This window comes from Megalobrama amblycephala, linkage group LG16, assembly GCF_018812025.1.
Source record: "Megalobrama amblycephala isolate DHTTF-2021 linkage group LG16, ASM1881202v1, whole genome shotgun sequence".
Lineage (NCBI taxonomy): Eukaryota > Metazoa > Chordata > Actinopteri > Cypriniformes > Xenocyprididae > Megalobrama > Megalobrama amblycephala.
In genome coordinates, this window is record NC_063059.1 from 17623832 (window position 1) to 17647852 (window position 24021).

General features: G+C 35.9%; 2 protein-coding genes and 1 long non-coding RNA gene across 16 annotated transcripts in view; 2 read left to right on the top strand and 1 right to left on the bottom strand.

The window, feature by feature from the left end:
- Nucleotides 1–10829, top strand: part of usp16 (ubiquitin specific peptidase 16) — a 33367-nt gene extending 22538 nt beyond the window's left edge. For 3 of the 4 annotated variants that reach the window (XM_048160051.1, XM_048160049.1, XM_048160050.1), the window contains exons 7-17: nt 80–175; nt 266–396; nt 2637–2724; nt 2844–2925; nt 4171–4316; nt 4445–4618; nt 5468–6107; nt 6668–6762; nt 6861–6947; nt 9400–9547; nt 9674–10829. In XM_048160051.1, the coding sequence (XP_048016008.1) occupies nt 80–175; nt 266–396; nt 2637–2724; nt 2844–2925; nt 4171–4316; nt 4445–4618; nt 5468–6107; nt 6668–6762; nt 6861–6947; nt 9400–9547; nt 9674–9798 (1812 nt within the window). In that variant the 3' untranslated portion in view covers nt 9799–10829. The remainder of the gene's footprint in view (nt 1–79; nt 176–265; nt 397–2636; nt 2725–2843; nt 2926–4170; nt 4317–4444; nt 4619–5467; nt 6108–6667; nt 6763–6860; nt 6948–9399; nt 9548–9673) is intronic. The other variant, XM_048160052.1, reaches the window with a different exon arrangement.
- LOC125248320 lies at nt 5629–12754 on the bottom strand. 2 transcript variants are annotated; one of them, XR_007180291.1, is made up of 3 exons: nt 12637–12754; nt 10091–10191; nt 5629–5765 (listed from the first exon to the last, which is right to left on the bottom strand). It is a non-coding gene; the product is annotated as an uncharacterized LOC125248320 (long non-coding RNA). The 2 variants fall into 2 exon arrangements; XR_007180290.1 differs by lacking the exon at nt 5629–5765 and adding an exon at nt 9714–9853.
- ccdc150 (coiled-coil domain containing 150) overlaps nt 12458–24021 on the top strand; it is a 37148-nt gene continuing 25584 nt past the window's right edge. For 6 of the 10 annotated variants that reach the window (XM_048160046.1, XM_048160038.1, XM_048160039.1 and 3 more), the window contains exons 1-9: nt 12643–12797; nt 13571–13862; nt 18987–19165; nt 19841–19957; nt 20233–20362; nt 20455–20498; nt 20568–20660; nt 23329–23436; nt 23690–23814. In XM_048160046.1, coding sequence (XP_048016003.1) covers nt 12678–12797; nt 13571–13862; nt 18987–19165; nt 19841–19957; nt 20233–20362; nt 20455–20498; nt 20568–20660; nt 23329–23436; nt 23690–23814 — 1208 coding nt within the window. In that variant the 5' untranslated portion in view covers nt 12643–12677. The other 4 variants (XM_048160042.1, XM_048160040.1, XM_048160041.1 and 1 more) reach the window with 4 other exon arrangements.

Consider the following 24021-nt stretch of genomic DNA (forward strand, 5'->3'; position numbering starts at 1 on the left):
AGAGTCAGAGTTTGAGATGCTACATATTGCTGCATGTAAACAAGCTCTGAAAACTCTCTTGCTCTCGTCTCCCTCTCAGAATTTATCTCAGACGCAGTATTTGCGAGAACTGATGAACCAGATTTTGGATGAGAAGAGCTGCTTCACCATCACACCTGCACTGTCATCTGAGCTGGTACTAATGCTGAGCCTTATTATGCTCTTCTCTGTCTCAGTTTATGCATGAATCTTCATCTAACAGGACATTTTCACATTATGTTTTCAGGAATCTCTTCAGATCCAGCTGGAAAGGCCCGGATCACTCACACTGGCTATGTGTCAGTTACTGAATGAAATCCAGGAGACCAAGAAAGGTGTTGTGACCCCTAAAGAACTCTTCACACAAGTGTGTAAAAAGTAAGAATCCACATAAAAATGTTCCAAGCACAGCAGCCTCATATAATAAGAGGAAAGCTCTGTTATACTGATTTAGGTAACACTTTATTTTAAGGTGAGGTAGTTACACATTACTTACTATAGTAATAACAGTAAATTATGCATAATTACAAGTAACTAACCCTAAACCTAACCCTAACAGTAACTCTATGATAAGTACATTTAGTAAATTAATATTACTCAGTACTTATGTAAGTGCAATGTAAGTATATGACCTTAAAATAAAGTGTAACCCTGATTTATTTTACATCTACATGTGAAAAGAACTTCTATTGCATATATGTTTAGTTTCTTGTTTGCTAGTTTGGTCATGATGATCATAAGAGACTCTGATTTGCCCTGCATCACGTTTCAATCCCATCTGCCTCTCTCTTCACTTTTACAATTAATAAAATGACAAAAAGTTATAAATAATTATTATAAATACTATTGAAAATACTAAAAAATAATTAAGACCATTTTGATTTACACTATAGTTCAAAGGGATGTTTTTTTTTTTTTTAAAGGTTTTAATCTTTTTTATTAAACATTAAATTGGTATGAAGTGGCAGTAATGAGTTTTGCATTGTTACAAAATATTTCTATTTCAAATAAATGCTATCCTTTTGAACTTTCTATTCATCAGACAATCCCAGTTTTCACAAAAAAATATTAAGCAGCACAAATGTTTTCAACATTGATAATAATCAGAAATGTTTGAGCAGCGATTCATCACATTAGAATGATTTCTGAAGGATCATGTGACACTGAAGACTGGAGTAATGATGCTGAAAATTCAGCTTTGATCACAAGAATAAATTACATTTTAAAATGTATTAAAATAAAAATTAAACTGTAATAATATTTCACAATATTAGTGTTTTTTACTGTATTTTTGTTTAAATAAATGCAGCCTAGTGTAGGGTTGCACCAGCCATTCGTAAGTTCTTAGTTAAATTGAAATGTAAAGTCCACACTAGAGGCTTAGTAACTACTAGATAGTTTGTAACTAACTCTGTTCTGTTGCACCATTTGTTCTTAAGGCAGGCCATAGCTAGTAGGTCGTAAGCTCTCCATGAAGTAATGTGTAGTCGCATAATGTGACGTTTACCCTCAATGATCCAATACCAGCCTTCAAATACATGAGCAAAAGTTGTTTAAATGCTGTGAATTTCAGTTTTTCCTTCATTCTAACTTATGCTACTTAATCATGAATATCATAATAGGTGTTTTATATGTTAAAGGTGTTATAGAGGATGTTTTCGACGACTGAGAAACCAAAGACTGTTAGTGAGTTTTTGAAATGAGCGCATGCGTAAGAACAACCCCCCTCCTTCACAGCTCATTTCGAGGGAACGCCTCCCAAAACTCGTGCACGAGTATTGGAACACGAGTGTTTACCACCGGCATTCACTTGTGTCGTGTTAGTGGATTCATTATGTCGGACTCACCGCAGGTAACTCATAATCTGCAGTTGTAACTTGTTATTCCTGACAAAAACATTGCATGCGGCGCCTGTGGAAAGTTACTGGAGCGTGCACGTCTCTCACAAGGAACGTAATGGCAGTGATTGACAAGCCAGACGGCCAATCGTTTATGCGATGATCACACAAACGATTGGCTGATGTTTTTAAGGCCCTACCTCGTGTACAGATGATGTATATTGATAATTATTCCTTTCAGTGCACCTAATAAATAGTCTTTTATCAGTTAGTAAAGACAGTTTCAAGTAATATTGCAAAAATGTATAAAACAAAACATCCTCTATAACACCTTTAATAACATTCAGAAACTATTTGAGAAATAATAAAGATCAATAAATTAATGCTGATACCATAAAACATAAGAAAATGCGTTTATTTATTATGACTGATTTTATTTTGACATGAACAATACGGGCCGATGTACACAGAGGCTCACTGTTTAGGACGTGTTCGTGTTGAAGAACCGCTAACAAAGTAATTTATTCACATAATGTTCTCTCTCTCATTGATGCAGTTCAGTCAGTCTGCTATTTTATTCCAACCATTACTCCTGATCTGAGGCTTCTGGAAATATTTAGTTTATACGTAGAGTTATGCTTCAACTAAGTTTTACAGTTAAAAACAAGTTAGTGCCTCTTTACGTCAAGGGCTATGCTAGGCTATGATGCAACTTACGCACAGCTGGTGCAGCCACCCCTTAGTGAGAATAAAAGACTTCTTACTATCTGTTGTTCACAGAGCTCCACGCTTTAAAGGCTTTCAGCAGCAGGACAGTCAGGAGCTGCTCCGGTACCTTCTGGATGGCATGAGGGCAGAAGAAGTGAAGGTATGGACCTCTAACAGCACATAGCTGCTTGTTTTCCTTTCCCATTTCATTTGATTAAGGGATGTTTGAGACATTTTAGTTTAACCAAGTCCTGTTTGTTTATTTCCTGTATTTTTTAGAGAGTGAATTCTGGAATTCTGGATGCTTTGAAAAACTCTGGCAAAAGCTTAGAGGCTGAGCAGACGAAGAAGGTTCTTAAAGGTACAAGTCATTATTAGATTATCAGAACAACAAATAATATATTATAATTAGTGCTGTCAGTTGATTTTTTTTTTTTTTTTTTTTTAAGTGAGTGATTTTCTTTGTCTTTTGTTTAATTAACTTTAATTAACATTAATGACAGACAGCAGCAGGTTTATTAGGGTGCTGTCACTTTAAGACCTGAAGCACATGACGTGGATCTGACACATCCAATGTTCTCATAACTCTTTACGATCATTTAAGACTTTATTTAACTTATTTAAGACTGTGCTTATGAGGATACTCTACAAAGCCGGCATTTTGGTATACTTTTGTGTGTTTCTGTACGTTCAAGCTCGAAAGAAAACTGAATGCGGACAGCGCTCTGTCTGAAGAGGCTTTCTGTGTGCACGAGTCATGTGTGTCTGTCAGACAGGAGATTCACACCTTGTTTACACTGTGGTGCGTTACGGCTCCCACAAGATTTTGTTCCGTCCTCTATGTGGTGTCAACTCAGACCAGAAGCATTTCAGAAGCGAAGCGGCTGGATTCGCGAGACCTCAAGATGTGCCTCTCCGACGTATGCCATACTTTATTTTGCTGTAGCCTACAGATGAAGTTAATGTAGGCTACAGCACTTAAAAGTCCAGTTATGGACGACAAGGACAAAAAGTTCTTCAACTTCGAATCTCTTGTCCTCAATTTCTGGCCTCCTAGTGATATGAAATATGAGCAGGAGTCTTCACAGGGTAATTGTTTTGACATTATTTTGTATTTAAGCAACGCGGCTTGGACACGGCATCTGTCAAAAATAGGCTCGTCGCCTATCTTTAGCCTATCTTTAGCGAAGCGGTGTGGTGAGCCGCTTCTGGGACGCTTCTGAAATGTGGCGTGGCTGGTGTAAACACAAGCATTGCGTTGCAGCCGTAACGCGCCGCAGATGCGTACAGTGTAAATAAGGGGTTACAGACAGCGTGCCAGTACAGATTTAAGTTATTTTTGCGTCTTATTGCACTTGAATGAATGATAGCGTGATCATATAATGTAACGCTAGCTAAAGAATGACGGAAAAAACAGATACTGTGTTAGTTGCGTTACATAATTTTAACGTGTTGAACTGAAAAAGTTAATTGCATGAGTGTTAATTTTGACAGCACTAATTATTATGTAATGAATAAGGCATGGTTAAACCCCTAACTTTTTAATCATAACATGAGTAATATTAAATTAATAACTTTGACTTTCTCTCAAATCTTTTTTCACCAGATTATGAGAAAAACGGTGCACCTAAGAACTTTGTGGACCGAGTGTTTGGTGGAGAGATGAGCAGCACAGTGATGTGTAAAGAGTGCAGAACTGTGTCTTTGGTGACAGAGATGTTTCTGGATCTTTCTCTTCCAGTAGCTGATGAGGTAAGATTCATGTAGCTGCTTTATCCCTCAAACACTTTGGCTCTTCCTTCTGGAAAAATGTGCATAGTTGCTGTTGTAAAGTGTGAGCATGTTCTGGGGAAGTGAACTGATTTGTGTGTCTCCTCCAGGCCTACAGGAAGAAGAATCAGAAGAAAACCCCTCAGTATCGCAGCAGCGTCAGTGATGATGGAGATCGAGACAGCACAACATCTCTGGCCAATGGGAATGAAGACATGTCTACAGGAACAGGAAGCAAGTACCAGCAGAAGAAAGCCAAGAAACAGGCCAAGAAACAAGCCAAGGTAAAGACACACACTGGTTCAGATGGTCAATAAAGTTTATTACATCTATGTTATGTGTATTGACCAGGCTGTTTAATCGCCAAATGTAGGCGTTTGTTAATGGCTTTGGTTGATATTGTAAATATTATGTAAAATAAATGTTAATTTAATTTCATATATATATATATATATATATATATATATATATATATATATATATATAAAAGAGACGGGATTTAATTGTGAATATATTGATATTAATTATTAATAATTTCTTTGGTAGATTAATAGATGCTTTAGCTCCCTTTTTGTTTTTCAAACAGCCTAGGCAGTGGATAATAGACAATTACTCTTTTTATGTGTATATTACTAATATTTTATTTTTATTAATATTTTCAATTAGCTTTTATTTTTTTATTTTTTTTAGACAATTACTCTTTATGTGTATATTAGTAGTATTTTAATTTTATTACACTTTTATTAATATTTTCAATTAGCTTTTATTTTTATATTTTTTGTTGGTTCATTTTTTTTTTTTTTTTTTTTTAGACATTTTGTCATTTTATTTATTTTTAATAATGTTATTTTGGTTTAATTCACCTTTATTCAGTTTTTTTATTGATATTGATAACTGATCAGTTATTAATTTTAGAGCTTCAACTTAAACTTGTTTCAGTTTATTGGAACATTTCTAATTTTAGTTTTAAAGTTTTCAGTCTGCGCCCTCTAGTTTTTATGACTGATATCTCCTTGCATGTTTTCTACATATCATGTTCCAGTAACTTAAAAAAAACACTTTTTTTTTTCACAATATCAAGTAGAAGCCAGACAATGTGCAATGCGCATATTTTTTGGCTTTTGTATCCGTAGAATCAGAGACGGCAGCAGAAACTGGGTGGTAAAGTCAATCTGGATGCTCTGACCAATCAGAGCACAGCTAGCAGCACCGATCCAGCAGACGGCTCTGATCAGAGTGTGTCAGTAAACGGCAGTGCTGATGTGGAACCAGATAAAAACAGCCAGGAGCATTTGATCCTTGAGAAACCTCCCACACACTCACAAAATGAGGATGAGGATGAAGATGATGAGGAACCCGAGCAAGAACATGCTACTGCTGGCAAGAACCGTTTCACTGCCTTATCCGAAGACCAGACCTCTGAAGATGTGTCTATGGAGGGAGACAAAGTGGAAGATTTGAATGAAATTGAGGAGGAGGATGGTGCTGAAGAGGATCTATTAGTAGAAGAACTGAATACTATGTCACTAAAGACAGCTCCTAAATGTGAGATGGAGAATGGAGATGATGACTCAGCTGATGCTAAAGAATACACTGTGGTGAATCAGGACCCTGAGCTTGCTTTTCACGCACTGACCACCAGGGAGTCGCCAGTGAAGCAGGAGTGTTCGGTGGAGTCCTGTCTTTACCAGTTCACTGAGGTGGAACATCTCACAGAGAACAACAGGCTGATGTGTGTTACCTGTACAAAACGCCAGTCTAAAGCCTCAGACGGTACTGTGCTCACCTTTTACATTATTTACTATATTAACTGACTTTTCTTTTTTTGTAGCTTTTCATCAACTCAAAAACCCCTTGCCTAGCAAATAGAAAATACTGTTGTACTGTTTTTGTTTTTTTAGTGCACATTCAGAAAATATTGTTCACCTTTTACATTATTTACTATATTAACAGACTTTTTCTTTTTCTTTTTCTTTGTCAGACAAAATATAACACACACACTTAGATTTGATAAGATATATCACATTTAGTTTTATCTCAATTAATTGTGAAGCCCCATTTATTAATTTTAGTGTTACTTTCATTTTATTAGCTTTTCATCAACTCAAAAACCCCTTGCCTATTAAATAGAAAATACTGTGGTACTGTTTTTTATTTTTTAGTGGCCGTTTAGAAAATATTCTGCAGTATAAATGTTTCAGCTATTTTCTAACATCTCATTTGCTATATTTAAAATACATTAAAATGTCATTTAAAATTGTCTAAAACTTAATGTTTGTCATAAACCTCAATTTTGACAGCAGTGTTTCTAAACTGATTTTGTCATGATTTAGGTGGTAAGAAAGCTGTTTACAGAGAAGCACTGAAGCAGATGTTGATCTCTCATCCTCCAGCAGTGCTCACGCTCCACCTGAAGAGATTCCAGCAGGTAAAACACCTTGTTCCCCCTGTCTCAGATCTCACCACACTGATAAACTCAAAGAAATCTGCATTTACACCCTTATTTTGTCATTTATTTGCTTGTAGGTTGGATACAGTGTTTGTAAGGTGAACAGACATGTGCAGTTTCCTCAGATCCTAGATCTTGCTCCTTTCTGCTCTTTAAACTGCAAGGTGAGTGAATGATCATTTGTTTTCACGTAGAGTGGCACGATTGTGGATGAATCGAGAATCATGATTTTTTTTTGTTTCAAATAGAGATCACAATTCTTCCAAGATTCTGAATAGACAACTAAATAAAATAACAATTTACTAGTGGTTAAATGGATCGTTGTTGATCCGTGATCCATATGGACCAAGCCCCATGGTTCGGCAAGCATGTGATTCGCGGATGAATTGCAAGTTTACCCGCAATACAGTGAAAGGTTATCATTTGCACGTGTTTTGTATTGCTAGTTTACATAATAAATAGATAAAAAAACCATTCAGCGCTAGAAGAGGCAAAAGAGGATTTAATTTGGTAGGCTTTCGCACACCACGCTGTTATCGGTGTGTATAGTACAGTGTACACTATTTGTTCTTTTTCCATCTGTTCATGTGCCTTTTAATAATGTATTACTTAGGCTATTCGTTTCTGCGAAGTAGTTAAAGTGGGCTAAGTAATAAATGCAAAGTCCCCCCCCCCCCCCCGCTTTTTTGTTTGTGCTGATCTGAAAAATGATCCGATCTGTGACTTAATAACAGTGATATGATCCGAACTGTGAGTTTTGTGACTACACATTTACTAGAGGTTCTAACAAAATATGAACTGCTGCAGTCTATTTAAAAAATATTTAATTTGAATATATTGCTTGCTTTTTTTTTATTTTTTATTATTATTATTCAGTAGGGCTGGGCGATATATCGCATGCGATTGTCACGCATTTCGTCAGTAAAGCCGGTTCCCTGATTACCGATAAATCACCATCACCTGCTTTCAAATGGAGCGGCATTTAATAGACAGAGCCGTAGTTCAAGTCAAGTCAAGTCAAGTCAAGTCAAATTTATTTATATAGCGCTTTTACAATTGGTAATTGTTTCAAAGCAGCTTTACATATTAGAAGCACAGAAAAAAGGGAAGTGGTTAAAAATAAGCTGTACAAACAAGCGTGGTAATATGTAACATATACAAGATGGTGCTACATTAAGCCAATGTCGGCTGACTCCCAGGGGTGGAAAAAACCCCCTAGGAGAAAAACCCAGCGTGCTAACACTGGGAAAAAAGTCCTAGGAGGGAAAAAACCCCTTGGAAGATATATATAATATATGTAAATGGATATGGAGATCAAAATCTGAATTATACATTTTTATTATAGAGATTAAAAATAGATTATATATAAATATATGTAAGCGGATACGGGGACAGACAAGCTACGCAATATCGCGTTCATTATCGCAGATGAATCGCCTTCGATAATGAACGCGATATTGCGTGGCTTGTCAGTGAACTACGGCTCTGTCTATTAAATGCTGCTCCATTTGAAAGCAGGTGATGGCGATTTAGCGGTAATCAGGGAACCGGCCTTACTGATGAAATGCGCGTGACAAGCGCATGTGATATTTCGCCCAGCCCTATTATTCAGTTTGAATGAATGATTCAATGACTCAATCATAAAGACTTAATTTGTTTCATTATTGGATGAATCAGCATTTTTGACCAAATCTCTTGAATGAAAGATTTAAGGACAAATAAATTTTTGTCAAAACTTGTTGCCACTGGCGTAATGCCTGCTGGCCTGGGTAGTAACTGATGACATGTAATCTGGTTTATGTAATCAGATTCCAAAAATTAAGTACTTGTAATTAGATAATATTACATTTTGAAATACTTGTAATCAGACTACAGTTACTTTTCTATTGATTACGTGATAACATGTTATTCTCACAATGGCAGTAAATTATTCATAATTCATTGATCCTTTACTGCTTATATACATTCAGAAGTTCTTCCAGGTTTGTGGAATTGCACACAGACCAGCCATTCATGAGCCGATCACTGAAAACTGAGACCCATACAGCATTTAATCACTGGAATTACAGAAATCATTTCACTTTTTAACAAGTGTTTTCTCAACATTGAAACACTGCATATCTAATCAGCTCCAGTAATTATTATTTGAATTATCACTCAGTGAGTCATTTAACCACATATTACTGTCTTTGGAAGGCTTTTGTCTTTCAAACACATTAAAATGTACAAATTCACATCATTTCATATTTTAATGGCTACCAAAGACATCAGTGTTTATATCCGAACTATAAACTATAAAGTACTTCTGTGAAAATTTGAATTATTGTAACACAGAAATGATACTGTGTGATTGAAAAGACTGTTTGTGAAGCTGTTTCATATCTATTCAAGGTTTGACAGACATACTATTCAACTATGTCAATAAGGTTTAAAAAAATCCCTTGTCATTTAGGAATGAGATCACATGGGTATTCGAATTGAGATTGCGATCTTTTAACGATTACTCATGCAGCTATAATTTCATGCCATTCCTTGTGCTCTAGGTTCAGTAAACTCACTCAAAACTGGTTAAAACTCTCAGATGAGCAGTGCATCAAACCCTTTTTGTGTTTTTAGGGTGTGAAGGAGGGCGAGACGCAAGTGCTGTATAGCCTTTATGGCATAGTGGAGCACAGCGGCACCATGAGGTCCGGGCACTACACAGCCTACGTTAAATCACGACCCTCCACGCACAATTACGTAGAAAACGGGTTGGCTGCTGGTTGTGAGTATCAGCACTGTTGAGTCTGAGATTTCGATGAGCTTTATGAATTTATATGAACATGCAATAATATTGGAGGCAGGAAAATCAAATTTTGATTATTATTCATTTCCAATCATTCTCTCGTAGCAGGTAACACTGAGGCCAGTAAAGGATCATGGTTCCACATCAGCGACAGCAGTGTCCATCCGGTTACAGAGGCCAAAGTGCAGAGTTCCCAAGCCTACCTCCTGTTCTACGAGAAGATCTCATAACCCATATGAGGACTGAGCTTCAAAACAAAGGGCTGCTGGTGCTTCATTCCAACTGCTGGGAAATCATGTTAAAACAATGCAAATGGATTGAAAACTTGAATCAAAGTTGTTTGTATGAGCATCCTCTTTTTTTTCTCTCTCTCTGCATTATCAGCTGCTGTTCAAGGGAAAGTTTTGATTCATGCAAACAAGATGCAGAACTTGTTTTGCGATCATTGTATTTTTTTTTTTTTTTAATTGAAGTTAATAATTCTCAGTGGAGATTTGAAAGCAATGAAATGTTTTTTCTTACCTCTAGATCATGATAGCATGGCTTGATAAAGCTTTGGTCATTTGCCTCATACAACGTATCTCAAAGTATCTGATTGTCCTGCACAATCTTCCAGGACTCTGCTGCAAGGAGAAATGGTCATTTTGAGTAAATCTCATGACGAAAAGTCAAATTTCACCCCAAAATCATAGGTATATAAATGTATGTATTTCATTTTTTTAATGACGGTTAAGTTCATATCCCCACAATTCTCATTACAGTTTACATTTACTGTTACAAGTCTCATTTTTAATAATGTAACACACTAAATGATCATGGACACATTTTTAAAATTTAGTCACTGTTAATTAAATTCAGTACAATAAATAACATGATGTAAACATACAGCTGGTCTTAAAAAAATAAATGTTTTAGAAATACGTTTCATTTTCTTTATTCAAAATAATTAAAAATATTTTATTTTGGGGTGAAATAAGAATAAGACATGACTTAACAGTCAAGAGATTCATCCTTTTTATTTTTAAAATGTAAAACACTTTTTTTTCCCCCACCAGAAATATATATTGGTACAATTTTATATTGCAATAAATACCTTCCTGTCCTCAAAATAATGGCATCATATTCATGAGTCATGAACTTCAACATGAAATTTCAGTATATGAACAGATTCTGAAGACTTGTTTTTTCAGATTTGTTATTTTATTCTCCAGAAATCTCACAGAGAGCACTGAAGCTCAAAATAAATTCCTGCCTTTAAAAATATTTTGTTTTTTCTATTAATTTAAGAACATTAAAATACTGGTGCCCTCAGCCTCCTGCTCCTCTTGGATGTGAGTGCAGCTTTTGATGCTGTTTGCCATTCAGTACTCCTATCTATCATGTCACTGGTACTGTCTTTCATGGCTAACTTCATATCTTTTGGGCAGGCAACAATTTATTAGCATTAATAAACACAGAAATCGCTCGGTCACTGTTTCCTGTGGTGTACCTCAAGGATCCGTTCTAGGTCCACTTCTATTTCTTATCTACATGCTTCCTCTTGGTCAGATCATCCAGCGTCATGGTCTTATTTTCCACAGTTACGCTGATGATACACAAATCTATCTTACCTTTCAGCCTAATATTATTTTTCCTCCCCCTTCCATCACTTCCTGTCTACAAGATCTCAATGTATGGATGGCTCAAAACTTCTTAAAACTGAATACTGACAAAACAGAAATCCTGTTAGTAGGCCCTAAATCCCTTGTCTTTTCCCAACATGACTTCTCCATTCATACTGATGGAGTTATAGTTCACCCACTATACAGAATTTGGGGGTACTATTTGATTCCAAATTATGCTTTGAACCCTGTATTAGCCAGCTTGTTAAATCCTGTTATTCGTCTTCATAACATTGTCCTTATACGACCTTTGCTAAATCTCAAATATGCTGAAGCTGTTATCCGTGCTTTTATAACCTTGTGTCTGGACTGTTGTAACTCTATTTTGTGGCTTACCCACTAAAGCCTTTAATCGCTTGCAACTAGTTCAAAACTCAGCTGCTTGTGCCCTTACATTTAAAACAGAAAATCCGCTCACATCTCCCATCCTTTAGCAACCGTACTGACTCCCTATACAGTTCAAAATGCTTATCCTAGTTTTTAAGGCCTGGTTTAGCACCTTCATATCTTACAGAATTAATACACCCTTATGTTCCTGACTGTACTTTTAGATAGAGCACTGAGAATTTGCTTGTATTACCCAAGTTCAAACTATCAACTGTTGGTGGAAGGGTGATCAGCATTTCAGCTTCTGAGCTTTGGAACAAGCTGCCTACTGTTTCCTCACTCCAGACCTTTAAGACTGAACTCTAAACTCATTTATTCACAGTATGTTTTGTTAAATGATTGCTAATTTCATTATCAGATCCGTACTTATTTCAGCTATTTCCTTGTATGTCTGACTGTCTGTTCACTCAAAGACTAAGGACTTTGGTTCACTTTGTTGTTCCCCCTGATTGTACAGCTGTATTAATTTGTGTTATTTGTCAGTATTATGTAATGTGTTCTTGAAAGGTGCTATATAAATAAAATATGTTATTATTATTTTTATTTTTTTTAAAAATGACAATTTTCACTTCTGACAGTTCAAAACGAGCGTCCAAGCGTCTCTTGAAATATTATCATAGAAACAAAATATTATTGGGCGGCACCATTTACTATTAAAGGTTATTTCTCAAGGGGGCGCTTGACGGCTCGAAAATCTTAAACTATTTAGCCGCTTTCAAATCTCAGGACTGTTTATGTTATCTTGGAAAGTCTACAAAAATATGAACTTTAAACAAATCTAATAAACGAAAGGTTTGGCTTTTGATGTATATACATATCAGTCACTGTAAAATGCCCGTGTCCTTTTAGTCCCGCCTTGTCTGCAAAGCAAAGTGACAAACACCACGTGACACGGCCGTTCTCTCAGCAGTTATGAGCAATAATTTACACCAGATTTTGAGAAACTTTAAAGCTACTAAAGTAGAAAAGAGTTTCCAGTGGTGAGTTAAAATTAAACATTTAATTTGTATATGAACATACCTGACCAATTAGAACTTCCGGGCCACTTCCGAATCAGTTCAATGCATTTGCCGCTCCAGTTTCGTATCGTATTCTTTTGCTATGGCGGGAGTTTAGAACGGAGCACGAGAGGAAGCGGTCTCCACGGTAACCATCTAAGCCGGAAGTGCCGGACTCTAAAGGTAAGCAACAATAACAGATAAAAACAAATCAATTCTAATCCACATTCTGTTAATACAAACATATTGTTTATTTAATGTCTCAGAGTGTGACAGAAATGTAGATGTTTTGTTGGTGAGATTCGCCTTTGTCATTTAACGGTGCGTGTTTGTGCGTTTGCACGGATTTAAATTCCATGTTAATGCCATTATATTTTTATCTAACCAAAGACATTTAAATGTATTTAAATTGCATAATATATATTTAAATGTTAAGATTAAACAATTCGTTTAATAAAAAATGTCTATCTATCTATCTATCTATCTATCTATCTATCTATCTATCTATCTATCTGTCTGTCTGTCTGTCATCTGACCGTTTCTATCTATCTATCTATCTATCTGTCTGTCTGTCTGTCTGTCTATCATCTGACCGTTTCTATCTATCTATCTATCTATCTATCTATCTATCTATCTATCTGTCTATCTGTCTGTCTGTATGTCTGTCTGTCTATCATCTGACCGTTTCTATCTATCTATCTATCTATCTATCTATCTATCTATCTGTCTATCTGTCTGTCTGTATGTCTGTCTATCATCTGACCGTTTCTATCTATCTATCTATCTATCTATCTGTCTATCTTTCTGTCTGTATGTCTGTCTGTCTGTCTATCATCTGACCGTTTCTATCTATCTATCTATCTATCTATCTATCTATCTATCCAGTAATGTCCAGGCCAGTGATCTGTCCTCTGACTGTGGGGGCCACGGCTCCTGAGTCTCTCTCCGTCTTACAGAGGCGTCTTCAGACAGCGGAGGAGCAGACAGAGGAGTTGATGAGGAGTCTGGGCTCTTTGGGAGCGTCTGCAGATCAGCTGCTCGTGAACTCTTTGAACGGAAGCTCCTCTAAGCGTCCGGTCAGTCCTGTGAACGTCCACCGGGCCCTGAGTGCTGCAGGAGAGGGGTTGATATGGAGGCAGTGTGAAACCCTCGTCGCACATGTGTGCAAATTAGAAAGTGTTTTGCACACTCTGAAACTCAGCATCTTCCGTCTGGAGATGGACAGAGAGCTCAATCCATCGCACACAGGTCAGTGTGATTTATTTTGTGTGGTGTGTATGTGTGTGAATCTAAAAGTGAAGTTTGCATCAACAACATATTGATGTACAGTACAGTCCAAAAGTTTGGAACCACTAAGATTTTTTATGTTTTTAAAAGAAGTTTCGTCTGCTCACCAAGGCTACATTTATTTAATTACAGTTTTTCTCAGTTGCTTTGGTGCATTTCTCACATCACTTTTTACATTTGCACAACAGTTAGTTCAACCTCCACAACATTTAGTCATTTGTGCACATCATAGTAGCAGTTTCTCATTCCTTCGAACAAATTGCAAATGCTTTTGGACATGCATCAATTGCTTTCATACAACTCTCTGCTGTTTTATAACATTATCATTTGCTTATGTCATGTCAGTCAAAATTAACTATACTTGTGAATGCTGAATAGTCAATCCATATAAAACTAATAGTCCTCATTTCATTGCTTGAGTCATTACATACAAAAATGTTGAACTAGTTGTCAAAATCTGTCAAGCAAATTTTACACATTTTTTTAAAATCTTTTTTTTTTTTTTTTTTCCTGAAAATGGCTCCTAAATTGAACAAATTCTCTCAGGTGAATCTCAACTTTCACCGATGAGAAGGGGTGTGTGAAGCATTAGTTGCAACCAATGATAAGCCACTTCTCTACAATCACTGTCAGAGCTGAATCCCATAAACCCCCACTTTACAAGCATATACGAACCAAGCAGGACATAGTGTGTACCATTTCTACAATACTGTGACACAGAAATGGAAGGTCAGCCTCGTGGAAGAGGGGCTAAGGGTGCGGGGAGGAAGGGGACGGGGACAAAACAGGGGAAGGGGAAGAAGAGGCCAAGTACGTAGGCAGATCCCTGATGAAATCAGGGCTACAATTGTAGATCATGTTATCAATCATGGCCTCACAATGGCTGAGTCTGGTCAAAGGGTGCAGCCAAATGTTGGGAGAACCACTGTAAATTCAATTATTCAAAATTTCGTCTGGAGAACAGGTGTGTATAAATGGACAGTAATTCAGCACTAAACAATCTGCACTGCACTTCTGTCATTGTGTCATACATGAACTTGTCACTGTACCTTTTACATTTAGACATACAGCTTTACTGCATCACACATTTAGTGTATTGTAGTGTACAGTAGTGTTACAGTAAAGATTTGCCATATGTACTGTAATTTTACTCTGCACCACAAAGGATTGCAAGACAACCTCGCAGAGGTGGAAGAGGGCCCCTTTTTACTCCGCAACAAGAGGAAGCCATTTGTGCAATGGTTATTGCGAACAATGCCATAAGGTTAAGAGAGATACAAAGTGCTGTTATAGAGGATGATCTTTGGGAATATCGAATCTGTTTCAGTCGCTACAATTGACAGAGTGCTCAGGAGGAATGAAATGCCATGAAACAATTGTACAATGTGCCATTTGAGAACAGCGACAGAGTGAAGGAGCTCCGTCACCAGTATGTACAGGTAAAACATGTATGTGTTCTATGCATATTCTAATTTTCAGTGCTGTAAACTGTTTACTTTGTGTAGTGTCATGCACTACACTTACATGACAGTTCTGTGTATGTGTATTCACCGTGCATACTCTACAATATGTTATCCAAAATGCATTATGTTACACAGGAAAAGTTGTTAGGCTATAGTTTTTCTCACTCCCTTTTCTCTCTTCTGTAATTAAGCATGTACTGGAGCTGGAGGCCAGGGAACCACTGCACACATTCTTACCTTGATGAGGCGGGTTTCAATCTGGCAAAAGGTAGAAGACGTGGAAGGAATCTCATGGACAGAGAGCAACATTGATGTCCCAGGCCAACGAGGAGGGAATATTACTATGTGTGCAGCTTCAGAAAACGGCGTCCTCACCCATATCCCCCGTCTTGGTCCATACAACACACAACATCTGCTGACTTTTTTAGACACTCTTTAAGGGACATAATCCCTGAGAATGAGAGGGGTCTAACTGGAGACCATCTGAGCAAGCATGTCGTTGTTTTGGATAATGTGCGTTTTCACCACTCTGATGTCGTCAGACAGTGGTTTGCAGCACATGATAGGATGCTGGTGGCATATCTCCCTCCCTACTCACCATTCCTAAATCCAATAGAGGAGTTTTTCTCTTCCTGGAGGTGGAAGGTATATGACCGGCATCACATACCCAAATGGCCCTGCTAGAGGCCATGGATGCAGCATGTGATGACATCACAGCAGAGTCCTGCAGAGGGTGGATTCGCCACTCAAGAAGATACTTTCCTCGCTACATTGCAAGAGATGATATTCGCTGTGATGTAGATGAAATGATGTGGCCAGACAGAGAGGAACGCCTGGATGTGCATGATGATTACAGCTATGTATGTTGTATGTTCAGTTCCTCTATGTACTGCAATATTGTTTACAGTTGTGCACAGCTCTACCCAAAGGGAGTTTATGTTTGTTGCAAATAAGGGTGTATTTTTTCTTTTGCACAATGCTGTGAACAAATTAGAATTGCAAAGAGCATATGCAGTAAAAATGTGAAACATTCATATTCAGTGTCTTGTACTCGGTTACCTCACTAAATACAGTAATGTGTAACTTTACTGTATTTTTCAAATGGCTGTGCAAATAGTATATAGTGCTGTCTTGAGCATTTTCAGGTAGTGTCACCAAGATCTGACTTTTTTGCATTGGAAAACATTGACAGAGTAAACTGTCATAATGAAAACATGACAAAGCCATTTGACTATCTTGTTCATAAACAATGGTGTCAGGACTTTTCATCTTGATGACACTGACACTTTCATTGACACGAATACTTGCTTTTGAGGAATGACCTATCCATTTTGAGCAAGTGACACGCTTTTGCAGGTTATCAACTAGGTTTTGCAGTTTGTACTAATTGTTTTGAGAACTGCATTAACTGTTGTGCAAATGTAAATAGTGATGTGAGAAATGCACCAAAGCGACTGAGAAAAACTGTAAAAATACAGTAAAAAAACAGTAATATTGTGAAATATTATTACAATTTAAAATAACTGTTTTCTATTTGAATATATTTCACAAAGTAATTTATTCCTGTGATGGCAAAGCTGAATTTTCAGCATCATTACTCCAGTCTTCAGTGTCACATGATCCTTCAGAAATCATTCTAATATGCTGATCTGCTGCTCAAGAAACATTTAATGTGTACAATTGTACAAAATATTTGTGTACAATATTTTTTTTCAGGATTATTTGATGAATAGAAAGTTCAAAAGAACAGCGTTTATCTGAAATCTAATCTTTTGTAACATTATAAATGTCTTTACTGCCACTTTTGATTGATTTAATGCATCCTTGCTGAATAAAAGTATTCATTTCTTTAATTTCTTTTCAAAAAAATAAAAATAAAAATTCTTACTGACCCCAAACTTTTGAACGGTAGTGTATAATGCTACAGAAGCTTTGTATTTCAGATAAATACTGTTCTTTTGAACTTTCTATTCATCAAGGAATCCTGAAAAAAAAAGTACACAACTGTTTTCAACATTGAAAATAATCATAAATGTTTATTGAGCAGCAAATCAGCATATTAGAATGATTTCTGAAGGATCATGTGACACTGAAGACTGGAGTAATGATGCTGAAAATTCAGCTTTGCATCACAGGAATAAATTACTTTGTCAAATATATTTAAATAGTACACAGTTATTTTAAATTGTAATAATATTTCACAATATTACTGTTTTTTACTGTATTTTTAATTAAATAAATGTAGCCTTGGTGAGCAGACGAAACTTCTTTTAAAAACATTAAAAATCTTAGTGGTTCCAAACTTTTGGACTGTACTGTATATTTTGAGATTTCATTTTGAGGTTTGCTGAGGATTACATTTAACATTGTTATATATGTACATACTGTGCTAGGTTAATCTGGATTACATAATCAGATTCCAAAAATTAAGTACTTGTTACTAATGAGTACTAATTAGATTATATTACATTTTAAAATACTTGTAATCAGACTACAGTTATTTTGTATTGATTACATGGTTACGTATATATATATATATATATATATATATATATATATATATATATATATATATATATATATATCTCAAATAAATGTAATAAATAAAAAACACAGCAAAAACAGTAATATTGTGAATTATTTTTACAATTTAAAATAACCGTTTTCTATCTGAATATATTGTAAAATGTCATTTATTCCTGTGATCAAAGCTGAATTTTCAGCATCATTACTCCAGTCTTCAGTGTCACATGATCCTTCAGAAATCATTCTATTATGATGATTTGCTGCTCAAGAAACATTTATTATTATTATCAATGTTGAAAACAGTTGTGTACAATTTTTTTTTTCAGGATTCTTTGATGAATAGAAAGTTCAAAAGAACAGCATTCATCTGAAATATAAATCAACATTATAAATGTCTTTACTGTCACTTTTGATCAATTTAATGCATCGTTGCTGAATAAAAGTATTGATTTCTTTAATTTCTTTCCAAAAAGCTTTATATTTCAGATAAATGCTGTTTTTTGTTTTTACTTTCTATTCATCAAAGAATCCTAAAATAATTGTACACAACTGTTTTCAACATTGATAATAATCAGAAATGTTTCTTGAGCAGCAAATCATCACATTAAAATGATTTCTGAAGGATCATGTGACACTGAAGACTGGAGTAATGATGCTGAAAATTCAGCTTTGCCAACAAATAAATTGTATTTCAAAATATATTCAATATTTTATATAGTATACACACACACATTCATGAATATGTGGTTTACGGGGACTCTCCATAGACGTAATGGTTTTTATACTGTACAAACCGTATATACTATCAGCCTACACTAACTCTACCTCTAGTACATTTAGTATGTTTTTTTAAGCCATATGGTTTATGAGGACACAGGAAGTATCCTCATAAACCATGTTTACTCCAGGAACAATTTCAAAACTTAATTTGTGTGAGCAGTTATCCAGTGAGATGACAGATGACAGTGTAGTTCTGTGTGTGTGTGTGTGTGTGTGAGAGAGAGAGAGATTTTGCACTTGTTTTGTCTGCATGCATCTATGGGTGCAGCTTCCAGCCCTGCAGGAGACGCGTTGGTAATTTCCCCTCTGTGTTTAGCGCGTCTGCAGGAGCGATTAACCACCCTGCAGGAACAGCATGAGGAGGAGCAGCGCTCTTCACGGCGGGAGGTGCTGCATTTACAGGATGAGCTGCAGCGAGCCTGCGAGGAGAGGCAGGAGGCGCAGCGGGAGGTGCTCAGACTCAGGGAGGCGCTGGAGAACAACACCTCCGCTAAAGTAAAATAGCTTATGGGCTCATTAATAATTAATGACTACATGAAATATTTGCACTTTTAATAATTAATTTGTCACACAATAGGATTTTTTAAATGAAGTTCAAAACAGCTAAAAGGTGTTAAAATAACTTTTTAGTTACAGGGTTAAATGGTATCCAGTCAGAAATATAATATATCTACTGTTCAAAAACATTTTATACTCACCAAAGCTGCATTTATTTGATAAAAAATACAGTAAAAACAGTATTATTTTGAATGTTATTACTATTTAAAGTACTGTAACTGTTTTCTATTTAGATATATAGTTGAATTTTCAGCATCATTACTCCAGTCTTCAGTGTCGCATGATCCTTCAGAAATTCTAATATGCTGATTTGACGCTCAAGAAACATTTATTATTATCAATGTCGAAAACAGTTGTGCTGCTTTATTTGAAATCTTATTTGAAATCTTTTGTAACATGTCTTTACCGTCACTTTTGATCAATTAAATGTGTCCTTGCTAAATAAAAGTATTAGTTTAAAAAAATTATATTCATTTATATATAAAAAAATATTTTTTCAGCAGAATGTTTTAATATTTTTATTGGTTAAACAGATTAATCTTAATAATGTCATAGATATCATAGTAATTTCAATCTCATTTGATAGTTCTTGACCTCTGAATCTGTTCACAGAAGGAGGAGCAGATGGCGCAGGAGACCGCAGCACACTTGGAGGCTGAGCAATCCCACAATGCACTGCTGCTGAGAGTGGAGGAGATGGAGAGAGTGGTGGAGAGGGAGAGAGGACAGGTAAACTTAAGGAAAGGACTAGAAGAGCTTCACAGTATATCACCATTTACTGTGATCTTACTTGCACATTTAAAAAAAAAAAAGACTTGTCTGATTAATAAATATACTTGTCTGAGAAAATATTGAGAAACTACAATACCTCAGTACTCCAAGCAACGCCCATAACAACCATCCAGAGCACCATAGCAACACCCTAACAACACCCTGGACGTGTATAATAACCATAAAATGCCTTATTTATACGTTCTGTTCACTATTTGCTGTTGTCTTGTGAGGTGGAGGTTCTTCAAGCAGACTGCCATGCCTTGCGTACTGATGGACAGGCAAACAGGGCGGAGCTAAAGAAGAGGGAGGAGCAAATTCTATACCTGGAGAGAGACTGTCAGCAGCTCCGAGACCATTCCAGTCAGAAGCACTGAATTATGGGACATTTAATCTTTGTTTATGCTACAGTATATCTGTTAGCTGTGAAACTAAAATGTTTTGTTTCCTCTCAGGAGTGAAAGAGACTTTGATATCACAGCTGAGCAAAGAGATCAAGGTACGGGAGCATGTGGTAGAGACACTGATAGCAGTAATGGCACATCTCATGATGTTCGTGTGTGTTTAGAGTGTGAAGACGGCTCTGCAGAAGCAGCAGCAGGAGAACAGCAGACTCATCAGAGATGGACGAGACCTCAGAGCAGCTGCAGATCAAGTTCAGGTACAAAAACATTTTTGTATCTGTTTTAGCATTATATAATTATGTTAGATCCACAAAGCCAACATACTGTCATTGTACAAATTTTGATTAGAGCAATGCTTCTTAATTTTGCTTGGTGATGTCCCCGTTTGAAAGTAAAAGTTTTGCCCACCCCTCCCCCCATAATCTGATTGTCTTGAAAAGATTATATTATGTATTAGAATATTAATGAGGGAGAAAAAGTGAGCTACAAAATTAGCAGTTATGTTATTTTAAAAGTTTTTAAAAATGTTAAAAGTTCCTTCAGTGGAAAATGAACAAAATTTTTGGTAGAAGGCCTTTGTTTGCTTTCTGTGTTGCCAAAATGTACATAAAATGTTTAAATTATTTATACAGTATATTATTATTATTATTATTATAATAAAAAAAAACTGAGCTTCAAAATTAGCAGTTATGTTTAAAGTTTTAATTGAAAAATCGCTTTCCAACAAAAGAAAAACAATGAAAACTGCATATGATGTTTCTACTTTCACTGTTTTGTTTGAATAATGAAGTTACATTCTTCATTGGAAAATAAAACTGAATTAACTTGTCTCTGTGTTGCAAAATTTACATAGAATGTTTTAATTATTAAAAATGGGCTCTCACATTATCCCCAAATAAATAAACAGGGAAAGTTACTTTTAAAAGTAATGTGTTACAATATTATCACGAAAAAAGTAACTAATTGTGTTAGTTACTTTTTATGGAAAGTAATCATAGACTGTAAAAAAAGTATGGAAGTAGTGTCCGTGACATCACCCGTAGATTTCTGAAGAGCATTTTTGAAGCAAAAAAGCGTCCGTTGCCATCTTGTCACTCCCGGATAACTGAAAATGGGCAAAGAGAACTGAGGTGCCTGGTTGCTGAAACTACAGCCGCCTAGCGCGACTTGATCATGTTAGCAGGCTAAGGAGCTATCTATCTATCTTAGACACTATCTAAAATATTAATAAAGATAACAGCTATATCATTTGAAAGTTCTACAGTTTTATTATCAATCTACAGTGTCTTTTTTATGATATAGATGCTCCAGCAACATTAATATTGTAATTTGTGTCGGCAAAACTGGACTTCATACCTTTGTAATGAAATAGCAATCACGAGATGAATCCAGTCTGTTGCACTTGGGTAAAATGTCCATGAGCACTTTTTGTCCACAAAACCATTAAATCTACGAAATATTTATATATTGTCCAATATATATTGTTTGCATCACATTACTTCTGAATGATCTGCTCTCCATCATCGTTCTCCAAGAAATTATGCAATCTGAGCAGCGTTTGTAAAACTGTATATGATCGTATACACTAGACTCTCACAAACAAATGAGCTTGCGTCCAAAGTATAATTTTTCAAAATAGTGCAGCAGTTTTAGTTATAATATCCAAGCAGTGCTGTCGGAGTTTGTGGTGTTTTGAGAGACATATTCTCCAGCCATTGTCATAGTAAATCTCACGAACAAAACTTTTAGCCAATGCCAAGATGATCCATCAACGTGTGTTCGGTTTATCTTCCGCATGTGTGCACATGTTCACAGATGCACATCTGTCTCGACCATAAACCATACAGCAAGCCATATTATTTGACAATTTTATGAAATAATCTGGAAAAAATCACAAACACGTCAGAGATGCTGATTTCAGCGGCTGGAATTAGCTGAGATAACACTCAAGTGACCACGCCCTTAACTATGCAGAACTTTAAGGCTTAATATAATTTAAATGGATGAGTTATAAAAAAATTCACCCCCCTCAGAGTTGTCATGAAGGGCAAAATTAGCTGTATAGACCAAAACCACAATTTGTACCAGGCTGTACACATGTTTTTTTCTGCTGTAAAGTTGAGCATTTTAACATGGGGGTCAATGAGATTCTGATCTCTTTTGGAGCCTGTCCCTAGCGGCCAGTCGATGAATCGCAGTTTAAGTCACTTCCATATTGGCTTCAAGAGAAACTGGGGGAGGTCGCCGCTTGAAAGTAATGCGTTATTTTATTTTTGCATTACTTTTTACTTTTTAGTCTAGAACTACAATAACTGTCATGTTCACACAGCGCACACAACAACTCTGCACTTACTCATGATTTCTCTCAACATGAGGACAGGAGAGCTGTCAGTCAATAAATGAGAAAACAAAGTAACTTGCATTACTTATTTGGAAAAGAAACTCCGATATTTTGTTGTAAATTTAAGAGTAATGTGTTACTTTACTCGTTACTTGAAAAAAGTAATCTGATTACATATCTTACGTTACTTATAAATGCATTACCCAAACACTGAATAGTGATACTACATTGTAGTAGCAATATGAAAGGAATAACTCACCCGAAATAAAAATCCTTTCATTTACTGCAAAACCATATGACTTTATCATCTGTGAAGGATTATAACAGTCAAGCTCAAAAAAGCACATTAAAAAGTACCATATAGTTGTGTGTATGAATGATTCGCTATGTTCTATAATCTTCTGAATGTATTGAAATAATTTGTGTAAAAAAACAGACTGAAATTTAGATTTATATACATTTATCCAGCTTTGTGTAGCCAACATCATTTTATTGATTAACTTTCCTGTTCTGGTGTAAAAAATGTTTGTGCAAGTTATGAATAACCTGTATTATAAAAAAGTTAATGTCTGTCTTTCTCTCAGGTGTTGAATGATAAGTTAGAGGTTCAGTGTTCAGAGCTGAGCACTGCACTTCACTCATTAACACTGGAAAACACTCGACTACAGACAGAATATCAGAACAACATCAAGGTATTTCAATTTGAATGTTTTTGGCATGAAAAACAAGTGTACATTCTATGACCAAAGTGCGAACAACTGCATGTCATGAATGAGAGCAAATAAAATAAGTAAAAGTTAACCAGTAAAATAACATTAGATAAGTTTAATGAGGATAAAGATGAAAATAAGAGTAAATATGGCAGTATTAGTTTTACTGAACAAAAGTTTGCTGACACAGACCATATTTCCCAAACACACTGCTGTGCTTGTGCTATTTGTTCAGGCGGAGCGAAATCGTGTGTCTAAACATCTTAAGGAGCAGGATCTGCTTTTAGACACAGCCAGGAGGAACATCCAGGCTGAACTACAGGGCACGATATCAGAGAAACTCATCCTGCAGAAAGAACTGTGAGTTACATACACATTCACTACTATAAATCATTCACAACTGGTGGATCGCGACCCACAGCGGGGAAAAGACAAAGACTTCCTTTATCTTTTGTTGTTGACGTCAAAAGCTTTGTCCTACCAAACTCTACCATATTTTGGCTGAAATTCATATTGTAGTCTGTTAGATTAGGCAAATGCCCTCATCAAACAAAACTAGATATGATA